The sequence below is a fragment of the Carya illinoinensis genome, chromosome 3 (genome assembly GCF_018687715.1).
Source record: "Carya illinoinensis cultivar Pawnee chromosome 3, C.illinoinensisPawnee_v1, whole genome shotgun sequence".
NCBI lineage: Eukaryota > Viridiplantae > Streptophyta > Magnoliopsida > Fagales > Juglandaceae > Carya > Carya illinoinensis.
The window spans coordinates 45,156,553-45,171,106 of NC_056754.1; the positions used below are offsets into that span (position 1 = coordinate 45,156,553).

General features: G+C 38.0%; 1 protein-coding gene across 1 annotated transcript; it reads left to right on the plus strand.

The window, feature by feature from the left end:
* The first annotated feature begins 953 nt into the window (after positions 1-953).
* On the plus strand, positions 954-3,574 carry LOC122304364 (probable polyamine oxidase 5). The gene is made up of 2 exons (XM_043116591.1): positions 954-1,100; positions 1,549-3,574. The coding sequence occupies exon 2, from the start codon at positions 1,567-1,569 to the stop codon at positions 3,220-3,222; it is 1,656 nt and encodes a 551-aa protein (XP_042972525.1). The 5' UTR covers positions 954-1,100; positions 1,549-1,566; the 3' UTR covers positions 3,223-3,574.
* The last annotated feature ends 10,980 nt before the right edge of the window (positions 3,575-14,554 follow it).

Below are 14,554 nucleotides of genomic sequence, written 5' to 3' on the forward strand. Positions count from 1 at the left end.
TGGTCCCAAATATTGATATTTTTTATGTGCACAACGTCGAGTTAAAACTTGAAAGCAACTTTATTTTTTTTTTTGGGGGGGGGGGGGGGGGGGGGGGGGGACTATAAAAGATAGAAAAACTTGTAGCACGTGGAAAAGTAACTTCTTTAATTTAAAGGTTCACTTCTCAACAAGGTTTATCTAAACACTCAATGAGACAACATAATGAAAAAGACATACCTCTTATCTCTATAAATCCTCTTTAGGGAAAGGTAAATCCGATAATCTTTTGTCCATTATTAGTTAATCAGTGAGGAAAAGTAGGCTCCACTTCCTCCGATTCTCCAAGATTTAACATCAAAGTGTAACTTTTTAAGGAGGGTAGAATGATAAGTGCAATGTTGTGTATTTCTTAAGTTTGCTTTCACTTTTTTTTTTTTTTGATACATTGGAGGAGGGAGATCGAACCCATAATCTCTAATTTAGAGACGTGAGTCTTGTCCCATCATGCTACAGGCCGTTGGCAAGTTTGCTTTCTTCCACTTGGCATCGTGCAAATGCCATATTTTGGGGTTTTCTATAATATCAATTTTTGCGACCGTTTTAAAAATAAATCTTCAAGGTACGATATTGAATGTCATAAAAAGCTTGAGCGTGTATTTCTTAACACCAATTGGTTTTAGGTGAATTGACAACTCAGAGTCCAACAAGTGATATCAAAGCCAAAAATCCTGAGTTTGAGTCACGTACGGTAGCCCTGTTGGAGGTGGCTTTCCAATTGCGTTGAATGACTCGGAAGCTAATCAATACGCACATGCATATATGGCAATATGCCAACGCTGTCCATGAAACGACATCAACAACTACAAATCACAGATGAAACGACATTAAACTTGTAGAAATCGAATAAAAATCTACATATTAACCATTGGGGAAAGTGTTCGTGGCCCATTTTAGCAATAACGCGTCCAAAATATTATTCCAACCACTGTAATTTTCTTCGTGGAGGGCTTGTCCATCTATTTAGTGAAGAATAAGGTCCATTAATTGATCAGAAGTTCAGAACCATTGCTGAATTGCTCAGCTGGTGGGCCGACCCCCAACCCAATCTACTTGGCGAGGTAGGTGAAAGAAACCTTCAACCTTTTATGTTTCTCGGCATCAATATATTTCTATTTTTCATTTTTCCTTGGTAACTTTGCTTTGAGATTTTTTGTTTTTGTTTTTCTTTTTGGTAAAGGAGTAACTGGCCTTCATAAAGTAAAACTGAGTCTGTGATATTCTGATCAAAATTGGATTGTGGGGGACTATGAAAGGTTTATATGAGAGGGAATGATCTATATGGTATTGAGATATGCAATATTAATGGTAGACTCAAGAAAAGTGGAGCCCTGTCTTTATTAGACATAATAAAAAAAACGAAAAACAGAAGTAAACCATTGGCTCAGGAAACTACATACCACAAAACCTTATAAATCTCTGATTCAGTAACTCAATCTCACCTATAGTTCTTCACTCAGTTCTCTATCTTTTTCTGATATTTTTCTCTCTATTTTTATGCCTGTGAAGACTCCTAGAAAAGCAACAATGGGGACCAAGAAGCCAAGAATTGTGATAATTGGAGCAGGAATGGCCGGCCTTACAGCTGCAAACAAGCTCTATACTGCCACTGGTTTCAAAGACTTGTTTGAGCTGTGTGTTGTGGAAGGTGGGAGTAGAATTGGTGGCAGAATCAACACTTCTGAGTTTGGTGGTGACCGGATTGAGATGGGCGCAACTTGGATCCATGGCATTGGAGGCAGCCCAATTTACCAAATTGCTCGAGAAAGCCATGCACTGGAGTCTGAGCAGCCATGGGAGTGCATGGACTCGTGCCCTGACGAGCCCACCACCATTGCTGAAGGCGGATTTCAGCTAACGCCATCCATTGTCGAGCCTGTGGCGACCCTATTCAAGAACCTGATGGATTATGCTCAAGGAAAGTCAATCCAAGACCGTGCAGGCAGTGATTATTCCAACCTTTCAGCTAAGGCTTTGAAGATTTCTGCAAGCAATGGTGGCCAACGAAAGCTCAGTGTCGGTTCTTTTCTACGACAAGGACTAAATTCTTATTGGGTTTCTAAGAAAGACCAGGGAGAGCTCCAAGGATATGGTAACTGGAGCAGAAGGATGCTTGAAGAAGGAGTATTTGCAATTCATGAGAACATCCAGAGGACTTATACATCAGCTGGTGATCTTTTATCTTTAGATTATAGTGCAGAAAGCGAATATCGTATGTTTCCTGGTGAAGAAATCACCATTGCCAAAGGCTACTTAAGCATAATCGAGTCCCTAGCTTCTGTTCTACCACCTGGTTTAGTCCAGTTAGGCCGAAAGGTCACAAGAATTGAATGGCAGCCTGAAGAACATGGGTCTTCAGACAAGGAGAAAGTTCATGGTGCTAGGCCAGTGAAGCTGCATTTCTGTGATGGTTCCAATATGTTGGCAGATCATGTTATTGTCACGGTTTCATTGGGAGTGCTTAAAGCCGGAATTGGGGAAGACTCAGGTTTGTTCAGTCCTCCCCTGCCTTCATTTAAGTCTGAGGCAATATCAAGACTCGGCTTTGGCCTTGTCAACAAGTTGTTTCTGCAAGTGGAAGGCGATGATTTCAACAAGTTTCCATTTCTCCAAATGGTTTTCCATAGACCTGACTCGGAATTCAGGCATAAAAAAATACCTTGGTGGATGAGGAGGACAGCTACTCTGTGGCCAATTTATAGCAATTCCAGTGTCCTGCTAACTTGGTTTGCAGGGAAAGAAGCATTAGAGCTTGAATCACTCCAAGATGAACAGATCATTGATGGGGTTTCAACAACAATCTCAAGCTTTCTATCACAACCCCACAAGCAAGACAACTCAAACAGCCGTGAACTATGCAATGGGAACATGAATTCTATGAAAAACTGTCATGAAAGTGAAGTGAAAGTCACCAAAATATTGAAGAGCAAATGGGGTACGGATCCTTTATTTTTGGGGTCTTACAGTTATGTTGCAGTTGGATCAAGTGGCGATGATTTGGATACGATGGCCGAGCCACTGCCAAAACATGACAATGCTGTTTCGCCTTCACTTCAAATTCTGTTTGCAGGAGAAGCAACGCATAGAACCCACTATTCTACAACGCATGGAGCTTACCTCAGTGGTCTTAGAGAGGCCAATAGGCTTCTTCATCATTATCACTGTGTTGAGGTTAAGGTTTAGGACACTTGGTGATTTTTCTTTTAATTTATTATTGGAAACTGGTTCCTATAATATCATTCTCAATTTCATCTAAAGCATGTATCTGTTTCGTTAGAGCGGGTAAGAATGGGAGGAAAAGGAAGGAAAATTATGAAGGATGAAAGAGAGAGAAGGCAATATTTTTAGGTGCACTGTAAGAACTAAAGAATATCCTTTAATTTTTATTTTCCTTTTTGTTTTTCTGTTGGGTTCTCTTTGTTTGTGAGCGCAGTTTTGCTGTTCATTTGATCCATTTAGCTTCAAAGCAAACCAACTGAGATTGTGTTTGACATTTGATATTCTAAAGAAAAGAACAAGAAAGCTTTGGATCCCACCTCTTTCTCTCTCTCTCTCATCACCCAAGTGTGCTTTTGTTTTGTGTCGTCCAAACGACAGGATCCGATGAAACCGGCTCTTTCCAGCTTCGAGCCTCTTCACCAGGTCCTTTTCTTGACCCGAGGCTTGTTACACTGCCCACGACATTGTGCTCTTGGATCAAAACAAGCCCTTATCACTCTTTAAGAGGGAATCAAAACAAAATTCTGAGGCATTCTTCTGTTTGAAATGGATTAGACCTTTGAGTACTTGGAAAGGCAAATGAGCTGGTCACATGAAAATGAGATAGAACCACTACTCTTTAGGTTCCCCATGAAGTATCTTTCACCTGCTGTATTTTCCAGTAGGAGTCAATCAGAGCAGTAACCAAAGTGTCCTTTACAATGAGACAGAATTGGAGATGCTTATGGTCCTCTGATTACATTAATATTTTGTACAGAAGCTCTCTTGGATGGGACCCATTAGAATGTTAGGTCCCATTCCATTCATAATATGTTAAAAATCAGACATACACTGAAGACAATTTGCTCTTAGTTGACAGCACCATTGGTCTATCCCACTTGCTGCCATTACATTTCTCTACAGAGCATATCCATGCTAGATATGGAAAATCAAATGGTTACGACATGAAATTGTGACATTTCCTTTCAAACCAGACAAGCAAAAACAGAATCACATCATTTAAGGCTCTAAGTTTTCCAGTGACCACATATTTGCTGAGTCCCCCCCCCACAAAAAAAAAAAGATTTGATTTCCTGGGGCTATGTGTTTTGGTACACTAAATCATCAAATCAAGAGCCATTCATAGTGGCTCTATTATTGTAAGAATTTTCGGACTCCCCCCCCAAAATACTGGAATGCCCCACCTGCTCTCTCTCTCTCTCTCTCTCTCTCTCTCTCTCTCTCTCTCTCTCTCTCTCTCTCTCTCTTGCCTCCTGTGCTCTTCAATCACCCTTGGATGATCACCCATATCACAGACCAATCAAATCGGTCACCAAGTCCTTTGTCTGATTCATAAAACCAATGGGAATCTCCATCCTCACCTCACCTAATGGCTAAATTGACATTTTATTACTTCCCTTTCCCCTCTTTTGCATCTAATCATCATTAACATCACCTTTATCAACAATGGTGGCATGTTCTGTTGATAAACTCTAAATAGTCTTCAGTCAATGACATCCTACTCATCTCATAAACTAAGGAAATAACCATTCACTTTTGTTGATACTCAGCTCAAGAGTATACATAAGATGTAATTAGGACAGGTTTCAAGTTAAATAAGATAAGAAAAATAGAAATGCAATAAAAGCTTACTCGAAATCACCACCTATCTCCTACTGAGTTGTTTATTATTTGGGAGTTTTTGACCACGTACTGGGCTACAAAGTGCTTTGGATTTGGGGCCATTGAATAGACGACACGTGCAAATTTGACGGTTGATAGTGCAAGATGTTACATCTCATTTCCGTATACTGTAAGCAGTTTGCATGTTCCCTTGATACTCATAAAATTGGGTCCAATTATTTCACCTTGATGGTGACTGAAGGTGTTAATATGTATGAATCTGCTAACCCCAAAATAAAGAATGATCATGCATCTCTAAGTAAGATGACAAAACTTAGCTCAATTATAGAGAGTTGGGAGAGCTTGAACTAGCTGATTATTTTCCAAAACTGCATCCATCATCTTCCACCTTTGGACCACATTCCTTTTCCTTTAGGTGTCCCAGACCACTTTAACCTAATGATCGATGTTTTGCTTTTCTGCAAATCTTAGATTATAAAAGTTCAATGATATTAGGAGCTATCTGTCTGCTTTATTCTTTCAAAATCAGAATATCTATTTTCACCATACAGAGACCCAACTGTGCAAATCAGAATAAGTTCTGATACATATAGTCAATTTTTTACGTACTCTTTACATACTCCAACAATTGGTCAAAGTAATTATTTTATATTAAAAAATAATGCAACCAATCACATTAATAAAATACATAAAAAAAAAATACAAAAAATGACTACGTAGAATTTTTCAATAAGAGTATCATGCATATTTGTATCTGACCCTTCTGCTTTAAAAAGGGCTTGTGATGATAGAAGGAGACCATAAAGAACATCTAGCATGTCTACAAATTTGTGAGAGGGAATCTAGAGGTCTAATCCTAGGGTTTATAGGGTCTTTGAATGGTTCCCAACTCCCAAATGCTCACGAGTTGATCATTGAAAATTATGGTCCATTTTTTTTTTCCCTAAAAAACAATTGTTTCATTAACATGAATGGACTAGGGGTGGAATTTCTAAACAGACCCCCAGTTACAACAAAGACAATAAAAAAAAAAAAAGGGAAAGATTTTAAGACAAAAAAATAAATGGACGAGGGGTGGTGGTGGTGCATTGCAATTTAAGAAAGAGACTGACATTTTCATCCTCAAGATCTTCTATTAATGAAAGCGAAAATAGAGCAGAAGAGACGGCATTGACTGGCCCAAACAAGTTAAAACAATTATGGTCCCATTGTCTGAAGTCTCGGACAATGCAAAGCAACCATGGATCTGTCCTTCGCAACAGTTCAAAAGCAATATCTTCTTGGATTTGTCCCGTTAATGTATGGTTCAATAATTTCCAACCAGTTGGGAGAGTCCCCGGTAGAGAACAAAAACTATGATTCATAGACTTGTCGGCAATAGGGACCTCAGGTAACTGTAAAAGTAAGCTGTAGGGAAATAACAAGTAAGCTGTATGATTCATAGACTCACCTGTCACTAGAAGTATCCTACTGCAGAATCAGAAAAATCACTGAAGTGTGATATTTCATGAATCTCTGAAGCACTTGTCCCAGTATTACCATCATTTATTGGTGCGTTTACTTATGTTGGTGAGTTATTTAGGAGTTATAGGTATGGTCTGTGCCTAGTGCAGTGGGTGTGAGCTTGAGCCATTGAGAATCTGACTTGAAAAATCGATTAGGATCAGTTTATGGGGTCAGTCCAGACTCATTGACAATTTTGGGGGATCAATCTAGAAAGGATTGCTTTTCAAAGAAGCAGAAATGATGATTACTTAAGTTTGGTTCTCTGGACTTCAAAAGTGTTAGACCAAAGTTTAGTAAAGCAGTACGTGGCAGATGAAACATTAAGGATAAGGTACAAGTACTAAATTTGATGATGTCTGTCTTACGCCCTCACCAGCAATATTGTTCAGAGTTTCATGAATGATCTACCTACTCAATTGAATCTCTGCAACCTGCAGGTCCATTATCAGACTCCGAATCGATATTTGATTTGGGTATTTTTTTTTTTTTATTTATTGTCATATTTAATTGTATCCTAAACAATGTGTAGCCACCTCCCTCTGCTTTGCGCCCCCCTTTCTCAACCAGACTTGTGGAACTCCAATCCAACTGACGAAGTTGCAGACCGTGCATCCAAATCATACTAACCAACCATAACATATCAAATTCAGATCCCAATTGATAATAAAAACTAACCAAAAAATCATCTAAAACCCAATCAAAGGTCAATAGATTAGACCTTCAACACAAATCTGACCAAAAGTCTTTGGATCTGAAACTTTTTGTTGTAGATGCAAGACCCAGGTTCGTTCACGGCTACATGTCCGTCCACTATAGCGACTAGTTGCACCAAAGAGGAGGAGAAGAAGGAGATGGAGAAGAATAAAAGGAGTAGATGAGAAGAAGAATAGGAAGAAGAAGTGCAGCTCGAAACTGCAATGAAGGAAGTGGATCAATTGGAGAGTCTTCATCGCTCTAGAGAGAGAACGTCCGCCTTCTCTCTAGAAACCCAGCTTTCTGAACCCGTTCGGGGGGGAGAGGGGGAACCGAGTCCTCGGCTCCTTCCTTCCTTCTCTTCCCCCCTCCGTTCTCCGTTCTCCATTTTCCGTTTCATGTCGTTTGTGCCTGTGCCTTTAGTTTGTTTCTGTTTTCTTTCTGTTTCCTTTTTTTGGATCGGGTTGTTGGTTTTTGGAAGCTCCCGGTGGAGGGCGCTGTATCGCCGTGGAAGGCTTGCCCTCGGCTAACCCCAGTGCTTTCTGGGGTGAGTGGCTGACGATGGCTCTTGCAGCGGTTTGCTCTGTTTTCTCGGCTTGAGCAGGGGCGATACGAGCTGTTTAGTGGTGCAGGGGGCCGCTGGGGAGGCTGTTTAGCTGCGAGGACGTGGGGGAGGCTTCGTGGGCTGTCCTCAGGTGCGGGGACGTCCAGAGTTTTCTTCAGGTGCGGCGTGGATGCGGCGTGGGCTGTCCTCAGAACCGTCTGTTGATGGAAGCTCTATGATGCTGGGCGAGAAACGGACAGGGACGATGCAGGGGACGAGGGGTGGCGGCAACAGAGTGAAACCCTAACGGGTCGGGCCCCTTGTGCCTACAAGCCGGGTCGTTGGGCTTGGGCCTTTAGCTTGCAGCCCTTTCGTAGTCTGTTTTAGTCTGTTTTTAGTTTATTAGTTTTTTTAGTCGGTATTTAGTTTTCGTAGTCTATAGCTTGTATTTGGTTTTTTAGTCTGTATTTAGTTTTATTAATAATATAGTATGGTTAGAGTCCCGCTCCTCCTTTTGGAGGAAGGTGGGTTTTGTCCTACTCCTCCTTTGGGGAGGTAGGTGTTGGTACTCTTCCTCTTTAAGAGGAGAGAGTGTTGTTGTGCTCCTCCTCCTAGGGAGGGTGGAGCGTGGGTGTACCCCTCTTCTCCGGAAGAGTGGTTGATTTAGCTCTGTGTTGACAGAGCGCTTTTTCTCTTGACTGCGGTCAGGAGAGAGGGTATAGAAGTTTAGACAAGGTCCGTCACAAAGGAATTTGTTGACGGGGAAGCTCCTGAGCAGTTGCGTTAGTTGACTATATGTCACAGCTGTAACTTCGTTTTATGAATGAAAGCTATGAAGCACATTTCCATCAAAAAAAAAAAAAAAAAGAAACTGCAATGAAGGTGTATCGCCCTGTACCCGCGAGGGGAGGAGAATTACTACCCGTTATTTATATTCGGGTCGCCCACTTCAAATAAAATCTTCAACGTTTTTAAAACAATTATACATTCATCTTTATCTTCTTCATATAAAAAAGACATCAACGCATAAAGAAACAATTCATATAATGTTGTAAATTATTAAAAAGAGAGAGAGCCTTCAAGAGAGAGAGAGAATTGTTATTCCATTTAATCAACCTAGAAAGATACCCATATATATAGGAGTACAAATATCTTAATTGATGACTAAGACCTAGTCAATTATGACGACTAAATATAATCATACAATACAAGTTGGTTTATAACACTCCTATTTGGATGACTATATTTAAAGAATATGCATCGTTAAAACCTTGCCAAGGAAAAACCATGTGGGAAAAAACCAATGATGAAGGAAAAAGAGTATAATATTCATGTGTACCGTCAGTTGCTTTAGGATTGTCTCATTAAAACTTTGTAAAGGAAAATCCAGTGGGATAAAAACCTTAACGAAGGAAAAAGAGTACAATCAGCACAAGTCTTCAAGATATTACTCCTCCTGAAAAGTGCATGATAATAGGTCTTCAAGTCTCCGCATTCCAATGTTCTGCATAATCGTCTTAAATGTTGCAGTTGGTAATGCTTTAGCGAATAAATTTGCCAAATTATTACTTGACCGTATCTGCTTGACATCAATTTCACATTTCTCCTCATGAATTGCAATGATCTTCTTTTGTGGATCTGAAAGATAATCTGCATCTGTATATCCAACTAATTATGGACTTGATCTATGTTGATAAAATAATCACATATTCAGGGCTTCAACTGCACTAAGATAAGGTACTTCAGAACCAAGAATTTGTTCATCGTTTTCATAAGGACGAAATGAATGTTTTCTGCTCATCAAATGATTGAGGAACCTTTGGAGTACTCAGGAGATGAGTTTTGTTCATATAAAAGTGTTTCAAGACTTTATAGTGAAAGGTCTTTGCGTTGATGCATCTCAATATTGTGTACTAATTCTTTAAATGATGTAGTTGATAATATTTTGGTAAACAAATTCACCATATTGACTCAAGATCATTAAATTCACTACTCTTTTAGAGTTGTGCTCTTCTGGAGTTCTTATAAATAATATAGTTAGTGGAGAAGTCATCAAAATTTACTCGCTAAACTTATGCAAGCTCAACTACTCTCTCCACCCAGCAAGTCCGTCTCACTTGACTCGTCCTTTTTTAACAAAAACGATGGTCATCTTTTTAGACCAGACAAGTACCGCAGGATTTTAACTCTTCTGAGCTGTTAGGCGCTGCAGAGTTATGATGCTACATCTTTTGTCTCTTGTAGAGAGATACTGTGAACCAATAGAGATATTTTGTCATAATTTTCTCTATAAAAGAAATATTTAGCTTATCTTGATTCGCATCTCATTTTCTTCACTTTTCTATAATAGTAGTTTGCATTCTTACTCTGCAATCTCTTTCTGCATTCTTACTCTACAATGACTCAGCAATCTTTTCATGACCAATATATGAGGTATTCTGCACCTCGTTTACCACTTGTTTCTGCTTCTACCGTAAGTGATATAATGCAATATAATAATGATTTGACTAATAAGTCAGATAATGAAGCTATCTACGAGCTTGTGAGTCTCGGTACCCAATACTCATCAACTATTGTCGCATTTTCTCAGCGATTATAATCCAAAACTTGTGGGGTTAACAAACTCCACGAGAATATTTCTATCCTTCAGCGACTTCTTCTAGAGTCCAACATGAATATAGGAGCAATAAAGCAAAAAAATAGGAATTTAAAATCCTTGTTTAAATCTTCTTTTCGATTGTCTACTCCTTTTGATAGGGATGCCATGTAGATTTTTGAAGAGTAAGATCGTTTAAAGAATGAGGTGAAGAGCCTCAAATTTCTGTAATTTTGTTTCGAGATAATAAAATAATATTTTACAAATATTCATATTTGTGTTTCTATCTTTTGGTAGATGTTCTGTGTGCTCCATTTTATTTCTCCTTTAACAATACACACTTCTTACAAAACTGTAATATGAATCTGAAATACTAATTGCTTTTAAGAGATGGTATTTCAGAACTAATAATATCATTCATCTCCCCATTGAAGCCGCAAGAGTTTCAGATTTATATTTTAAATATGTGCAGTTTTCTTGAACACTTCTGAAACTTTAATGATATTTAAATCATCTATATAAACTGTAATAAGTTAATATAGATACTGAAAATATATGAAAAATATCTTGTTCCACATGCGTTTGAATTGTTTTAGATCATATAAGAATTTTTGAAATTTAATAGAATACATATTTCTGAATGTATTTAGATTAGAAGTTTCAGATATTTTATATCCTTCAGGGATTTTCATATATATGTTGTGATCCAATGATCCATATAAATATGCAGTTGATCATTGATATCCAAACTCTCGGTAACTTTCAAGCTAATAAAAACCTCAATATAATTGCAACCACTTTAAAAGCATATCAATATTGTTTCTGCGAGAAACCTACTTGTGATTTATATATCACATTTTTAGATTAGAAGTTTCAGGCATTTTATATCTTTTAGAGATTTTCATATATATATATATATATATATCTGTGTAATGATCTAATGATCCATATAAATATGTAGTGAATCATGCATATCTAAACTCTCTTTTCTTTATACAAATACCCACTGATATTCAACAAGCATCACCTCGTAGGTGTTTGGACTACAAATCTATATGTATCACATTTTACTAGTGATATCAATTCTTCAGGAATTGTTTCTTTCTATTTTGGCCAATATTTTTATGTCGGTATTTTTCGACGGTTCTTGACTCACTTTCTTCATTACTTCTGGTAATGCTATCTCATATGAAAATAAGTTGTCGACAACGGTTTTATTTTTATCTACAATTTCTCTAATATTCATGAAATGTATTGAGATCTCTTTATTTTCAGGTACATGTCCCTCTTCAAGGGAAGACATTTTATGAAAAATCTTTTCATGAGGCACTCTTCAGGAAGATTATATTCTTCAAGAGTTTTTATGGGAGAATTGTGCACAGAAAGTTTGAATGGATCTTATTGCTTGTTTTGTGGGTACGGCTTCTTTAGGAGCACCAATTCCTTTTATTTGTGCTTTTCTCTTTCGGGAAGATTTATCTTTTGTATCAATAGGTCTCACATACTTTTAGGCATGTCTTATGTTCATTAGACTGCTAAATTTCTTAATTGTCCTACGGGGACTTCAATCTTTGTTGAAATTTTAGTAGCTAGAATATAAGACATTTTTATCTTATTACATCCATAAATTAATTATCATCTGAACTTCCAGTTCACCTATGATAATCAAGATAACATTGAATTATTTCATTTTATTTGCTTCTACCAAATTTTTCTTTCCACTCCTGGTGGGAAGACTTTATAGTAAAAGAATCTTCTGGTTCTTTCATGGATATCCATATAAAAATTTATTCGACTTATCGTAATTGATTTTGGATGATCAAGATAATCATGAAAAACATACAAATATTTTGAATCATATCACTTTTGATGCATCATAATATTTGATTCAATAGTTGTATAATATCATCTCAAAAAGAAAGCTGGTAGTTTTTCCAATACGAACTTCTGGCCCAAAATCATAAAAGTATTATAAAGATATTTACAACGCACGTCCAATCTCTTAGTTTCTTTGAATAAAATGCATCATTCTCTTCATTTCAAGGAATAAAATGATATAAATCCAATATCATTCACTTCAGGAAATGATGTGGAACTATTGGGACGTGACTAATGATTTCTTAATAAAAGTTCATTATTTTGCTTAGCCACTAGAAAGCAAGATATAAATTTAGAATATCTTATAAACTTTTGCACTTCAGGAGCACATTCGAGGTATTCATTTTAAAGCACTCGATATTGCTACTTCAGGAGCACATTCGAGGTATTTATTTTAAAGCACTCGATATTGCTACTTCAGGAGCATATTCGAGATATTTATTTTAAAGCACTCGATATTGCTACTTCAAGAGCATATTCGAGGTATTCATTTTAAAGCAGATATTCTTTCGTGACTTTTCTCTACACAATTATGCAACTTCAGGTATATTAATCATAATGAGTTTTTAGTACACGTATCACTTTTTTAAACTATCTTAAAGAATCAATAGATCTTTTATGATATACTCAATAAAATTATTGATTTTTGGTGATCCTTCATGAATGCTCCATTTATATTTTAAGATGAATCTTATCATCAATAATTCATAACAAGTGTAAAAAAATAAATAGAACTTGTATATAAACTATGTGAATAAAAATTGACCACATATAATTAAAATGTAAATTATGAAAATTTTAATTCACCATAAATATAATTGAGTTATAAAATATGTGAATAAGTGTATAATTTTATCAAGTAATAATAAGAAATATAATTTTTAATACTCACCTTAGAGATTGCAAATAATATATTGAAAAACTTACTTAAAGTAGAAGATCACTAACTTCAAAATCAAGAAAACCTTGTGCTGTGATCTTTGGTCTTCAAATCTCGTCTAGCATAGCTAACACACGGCCACATAAATATATTATACAACATTACTTTTAAATGACACCCGGGTCTTTGGTCATGACCACCTTGAATCTATTTAACTTTTCGAAAATCTTATGTATCTTGTACGTGTTGGCTTTCTATTCTACATGACATGACGAGGAACCCACTGGAGGAAAAAGGGGCAAGGACCCTTGAAAAAAAAAAGCTGAAACCAGACAACCCAGCTGAAGAATTTAGTGGAGCTTCGCCGCTGTCGCGGCTGTTAAAGATTATAGTTAAATAGAATATGAGATAGTACAATATTCAGCAGAGGTTTCAGAGGTATTTCTGGCACAAATTAGTGCTTTATCGCCGTTTAGAAGCTACGATCTGGCTTCCATTAATGAAATCACCTGCTAGATCTCTGGCCAACGTCTTCCGAGTTCTTTTCGTTCTTCCGTGCGTGCCTAGATCATCCCTCTTTTCTATTTCTCTAATAGATTTATCCAGCATCCTCTTATTTTCCCGCAAAAGTTCTGCGGGAGTTTTTCTCTTGTCGAATAGAAAGCTCATGGCGATCGAAGGGTACTACAACGCTTTAGAAAGGAATCCCGATGATGGAGGTATTTGATCGTTCGTTTGGGTTTCCTCTAGCAGATATCGTTGATCGTCCAACTACTCCTTTTACGCAGTGAGAACCAAAGAGTCAAAGACAGGAACAAGAAGGATGGAGGGAAATTCGGTTTGAGGTAGATCCTTGGACAACCAATCGAAGATAGACATGAGATTCTGGATCCAATCTAGATCCACCTTGTAGATGGGTCCGTCCGCTAGTGGAAGATCTTCTCCCCGGACCAGTGCTCCGGCATCAACCGCTTCGTCGTTTATTATCTGATACTGTGCGTAACTCTCATCGCCTCCTCCGTTGAGTCCTCACCGTACGATCTCACATTCCCGCCATCGATTCAGAACCAGATCGGATGAAGAAGAGCACACAGAACTTTTTGAGCATCCGCCACTCCGGCCCATACGAGGTCCTTGAGCACTTCTCGAGCAAAGGAAGGGGAGGTCACCAAGATGCCGAGCTTGAGTATGGGTCTGTGTTTCTGGGCAATCGGAGAAGCGACGCTTGAGGGTTTCAATCTCGTGGAGTACGATTCGGTCCTCCTCGGTGTTGCATATCATCCCGAGGCTAAGATCGCCGAAGGACCCCTTCTCCTTCAGGTACTGAATCAGAAGGCTACACGTATGAGAGAAGCTCGGTCTCTCTTGCCTCTACTCGTTAAGTTAAAAAAAATAAAAAACTCAGGCGAGTTGGGAAGCAATTCTTATCACCTCTCACCTACTCCTCCTCCCGAACTTAGGTCGTCCCATGAGAGAGAGAGAGAGAGAGAGAGAGAGAGAGAGAGAGATGGAGAGAGAAAATCGAGAACCATGCAGCAGAAGGAATATTTTTCTCGCATCGTGCTCATAACGTGTT

Bases quoted from the DNA above. Each gene is read 5' to 3' on its own strand.
- LOC122304364 (XM_043116591.1), top strand. From the start codon at position 1,567: ATGGGGACCAAGAAGCCAAGAATTGTGATAATTGGAGCAGGAATGGCC.